At 39.4% G+C, this 3,805-nt stretch overlaps 2 protein-coding genes across 2 annotated transcripts in view; one reads left to right on the top strand and one right to left on the bottom strand.

The window, feature by feature from the left end:
* Window positions 1-276: 276 nt before the first annotated feature.
* LOC103521942 (protein lap4-like) lies at window positions 277-3,537 on the bottom strand. The gene is made up of 6 exons (XM_026832378.1): window positions 3,524-3,537; window positions 3,104-3,224; window positions 2,610-2,789; window positions 1,208-1,366; window positions 745-975; window positions 277-414 (listed from the first exon to the last, which is right to left on the bottom strand). The coding sequence occupies exons 1-6, from the start codon at window positions 3,535-3,537 to the stop codon at window positions 292-294; spliced, it is 828 nt and encodes a 275-aa protein (XP_026688179.1). The 3' UTR covers window positions 277-291.
* Window positions 3,538-3,592: 55 nt separating this feature from the next.
* The window catches only part of LOC103521941 (alkyldihydroxyacetonephosphate synthase, peroxisomal-like), a gene marked incomplete at its 3' end in the record, with an annotated part of 10,090 nt that continues 9,877 nt past the window's right edge, over window positions 3,593-3,805 (top strand). Inside the window, exon 1 of the mRNA XM_017448920.1 lies at window positions 3,593-3,601. Within this exon, the coding sequence (XP_017304409.1) occupies window positions 3,593-3,601 (9 nt within the window). The remainder of the gene's footprint in view (window positions 3,602-3,805) is intronic.

The raw sequence follows: 3,805 nt of genomic DNA, 5'->3' as shown, positions 1-3,805 counted from the left end.
AAAAAAAAAAAAAAAAAAAAAAAAAAAAACACAACACAACAACACAAAGTTGTATGAATGTTTGCCGACCTGGAAAGGGGTTGTTTGGGAGCATAAAGGCCTCAACCAAAATTTACAAAACAAACACAATTTGCATCTTGGAAATAATGGGGCTGCCAAAATCAACAAGAATTCATTTAAGTGAGTTAGTCTGATGATGTTTTTATGTTCATTGAAACGGCAGATTGTTGTACCATATCATGATTTGCCTTCTTATCCAATTTGGTCTCTATTTCTCTATTGTTGTTCCAATCAAAATTCACTTACCATTTCGGGTGTGGACTTCTCTCTCACTTCATCCAATTCGAGGTTCTCTTTCCGTTCTTCTTGTTCCTCTTTCTCCCACTCCACCAATTCTTTCTTCATCTCTTCCTCCTGGAAACAAAAATCATTAAACATGTTTATAACAGTGAAACACAATAAATAAGAGAAAATGTGCATTTAATTGAAGGTACTTGAAAATTACTGAAAAACTTGCCATGGAATTTGAAAAATTTGCCGATGTTCTCTACCTCCTAACCCTTAGAGCTCCATTATTATGTCAAATTCTCAAATAAATAAGGATAGAATTCCACGCCTCGGCTGGGATCGAACCCACGCCCACTTGTTTGCCAGACGAGCTGACCACTACGCCACGGAGGCAGGTTTCTTTCATTTTGTGTCAGGGTTCTCCTGAACGAGCTAATCCACCCAACCAATTCTTACCTGTTTAAACACATCGGTGTCCAAATCCTCACGATCCAAACTGGACATACTCTGCGTCACGGACCGACTGCCCTCACTTGTACTCGCTCTCCTTTCTATATCCCCACGCTCGAAACCCTTGCATACGGTGAGCGATATTTGATGTCCTGAGTAGCGCAGTGTATTGACAGCCTCCTGATGAGATGCGCCTAGCAAGGACATACCGTTCACTTCAAGTAGACGCATGCCCACCTGGAAAAATCAAAGATCATGAATTAGTCCTTTATGTTCCGTTAACTCTCCAGCTTAGTCTGGCTGGGGGACTTTAAACAGGGAGCATAACAGCCTGAAATTTCCCTCGCTAAAGAATTAGCAAAGATTGAGTGCGAAGGGCATCTACTCGTACTCTTTATTGGTTATAATCATGCACAAAATACAATAATTACAAACAAAGAGCCATTCAACCCTGACTTTCGACACTTACCTTCAGTCTACCGTCCCGTTTAGCTGCCCCTCCGGAGTTGATCTTGGTAATGAACACTCCCTCATCATTCTTGTCCAATGGGTTACCGCGCTGTCCTCTCAAACCACCCTTGATATGCATGCCCAGCTTCTCTCCTTCCTGACGAATCAGGGTGATTTCCTGTGGGAACAGAAGGACCGAACAGTCAGTACAGAAAGTTGGGTAGTGGGGAAAATTAAATAGCTTTAACTTTAAAAGGAAAGTCAAAACAACCAATGCGAACCTAATAACACACAATGTCGGAAAAAGACTGTAAAGCTGTGTTCACACATAGTTGATTGACCCAGTCGATTGTGAAGAGGTGAATCTGATGTAGAGGCAGTGTACGGTTTCAGTCGACGTCGGTCGACCATCGATTGACGGTTGATCGACGGCGTCGACTATGTGTGGACACAGCTTTAGAAGACCTTCTACTCCAGAGCGTAAGCGCCCTTCAACTAGTGTTCATGTCATTCAAGGGAAATGTTGGAGAGGGAACACATAAATTAAAAGATGATCTGATGATCCAAGTATCTATTTGTAAAAAGACGCATTTTTCACGCCTTCAAAAAACGAAAATATAAGAAATAAAATGGGAAATAAATTCTACTGGGGAATTTCTGTATTGTGAGAGGTTGACAACATCAAAAACATGTAGAAGGGGTTAGACTTTCATGCCAAATATCAAACGCAATTACGCAATAGAAATAGTGCAGGAGGTGTTAAAATAAGTGCCTGAGTAAAATTTTACCTAATAGTCTCAGTAACTTTAACCCATGTAAAATAAGCTCCAAATGTTTATAATATAAATAGAGAGAGAAACAATCAATAACAATTTATTGATGAGCTGCTTGGGATGCCAGATGACACAGCATATTACTCTAACAGAATTCTTACATTAAAATCAGATAGGTAAGTATTTTATATTGAAAACTTATGGATCAAAGAATTTCTATTGGATGGGGGTCATGCGTTCAATACAGGGTCCTGCACTAAAAATCATGACAACCTACAGGGTACTATAGACAAAATTTGTTTTATGAATGGTACAAAAGAACCATACGTTATCTTACCAAGGGATCGAGCACAACCACTCTTAGCTGCATCCAATGAAAAAAACCATTACAACGCAAAACACTACATCAAGGTTCTGATCACTCGAAACGAATACTAACACTTTTGTTAAATGTGATTTATGGCAATATGATTTTAAAAGACTTTTGTACCCCCCGAGTCTGGAGCCTCATATTAATCTTCTATTTAACATTTGAACTTTTTTCAACTTTTTTCTACTCTTTAGATGGGGAGAATACTCTTCTCTGAATAGTAAATAAAAAAGTGCCAGTATCAGCTACAAGTTAGGATTAAGAAGATAGAAACTTACCTGGAATCCTTCGGGATGAGGATCGTGCTGTATCTTGAGGAGGATCTCCGGACAGGGTTCTAGCAGGGCCAGGACAGCCTCCTCATGCGTTACTTTGCTCACGTCTCGTCCATTGACGGCAAGTATTCTGTCTCCCATACGTAGCTTGCCGGACAGGGCGGCAACACCGCCGGGGACAATCTGTGGAAATGAGTCAAGATGTTAAAAACAACAAACAAATAAACCTATCTTCTGGTTGTTACCTACCAAACCATTTTTTAAAGAGATTAGATAGAGGGAACTGTATCTGCTAGGGTCTTATCGTCCCGAAATCGAAGAGAGAAGGAAGACAGGATAGGAGAAAGAAGAGAGAACCCTTTGAAGAACTGCCAACTAACGAGGCTGGTTAGGGTTAGCTATTCTCCTCCCTGTTTATAGTCCCACAACTTGACGCTAGTCTACTCTCTGGTTTCCTGAAACCTAAAATCTATATCTACTCAAATTGTTCTACTTACATGGGAAATGAATATACCCGGCTTGTGTTGTCCGAATGGAATGCAGGAATGGTCTGTACCTCCGATGATGCTGAAACCTAAGGGTCCTGACTTAGGTAGCACAACATCCTGCAAGAACAAACTCCAGTGTTACCGAATATGTTGAAGAAATAACAATAGAATGCGTGTACACGATACGATTTTTCTTACGATCCGACTGTACGATAAATTCTTCTTAAAGACACAAAACTTTGTTAAACTTTCGTACTGTGTATACCGGACAAAACTGTGTGATTTATTGTTCAGTCTGATAGTAAGAAAAATCGTACCTATCGTGTAAATATGTACATATATACCAGGTTGTGGTTATGTACTGGGCTACTGGGTTAGGCTATGTTTGGATCGATTTTTTTGACGTTTATATTTAAGTCCTAGCATAACCTAACCCAGTGCATAACCACAACCTTGCATACGTAATTATTGTCAAAGGTATGTAGAACTTTTGAGAGAATGGTTAAAGTGCGTGTAGTTTTATTAGAAAGCAGAACCCAGTGCTAGGTCAAACTGGTGAGTTTTTAGCTATCCTTGGTAATAAAATAATATTACATAAGACTTAGGCTAATGCTCGGGTAATAGTTATGAAGCGATAGATTAGTATGTCAATATGTAAGTACTAAGTACCTAAATAAACAATAATTAAAATGTATTAATTACTAGTTATGG

The sequence above is a fragment of the Diaphorina citri genome, unplaced genomic scaffold (assembly GCF_000475195.1).
Source record: "Diaphorina citri unplaced genomic scaffold, Diaci psyllid genome assembly version 1.1 scaffold6322, whole genome shotgun sequence".
Classification (NCBI taxonomy): Eukaryota; Metazoa; Arthropoda; class Insecta; order Hemiptera; family Psyllidae; genus Diaphorina; species Diaphorina citri.
The sequence above is the reverse complement of the archived record's forward strand: the minus strand, read 5'-3'. Positions and strand labels throughout refer to the sequence as shown.

What these genes read in the sequence shown, in the direction of transcription:
- LOC103521942 (XM_026832378.1), bottom strand. An exon ending in CGGGTATATTCATTTCCCAT is followed by an intron (nt 2,790 to 3,103) that starts GTAAGTAGAACA and finishes TCATTTCCACAG; the next exon opens with ATTGTCCCCGGCGGTGTTGC. An exon ending in ACACCGATGTGTTTAAACAG is followed by an intron (nt 415 to 744) that starts GTAAGAATTGGT and finishes TTTTGTTTCCAG; the next exon opens with GAGGAAGAGATGAAGAAAGA.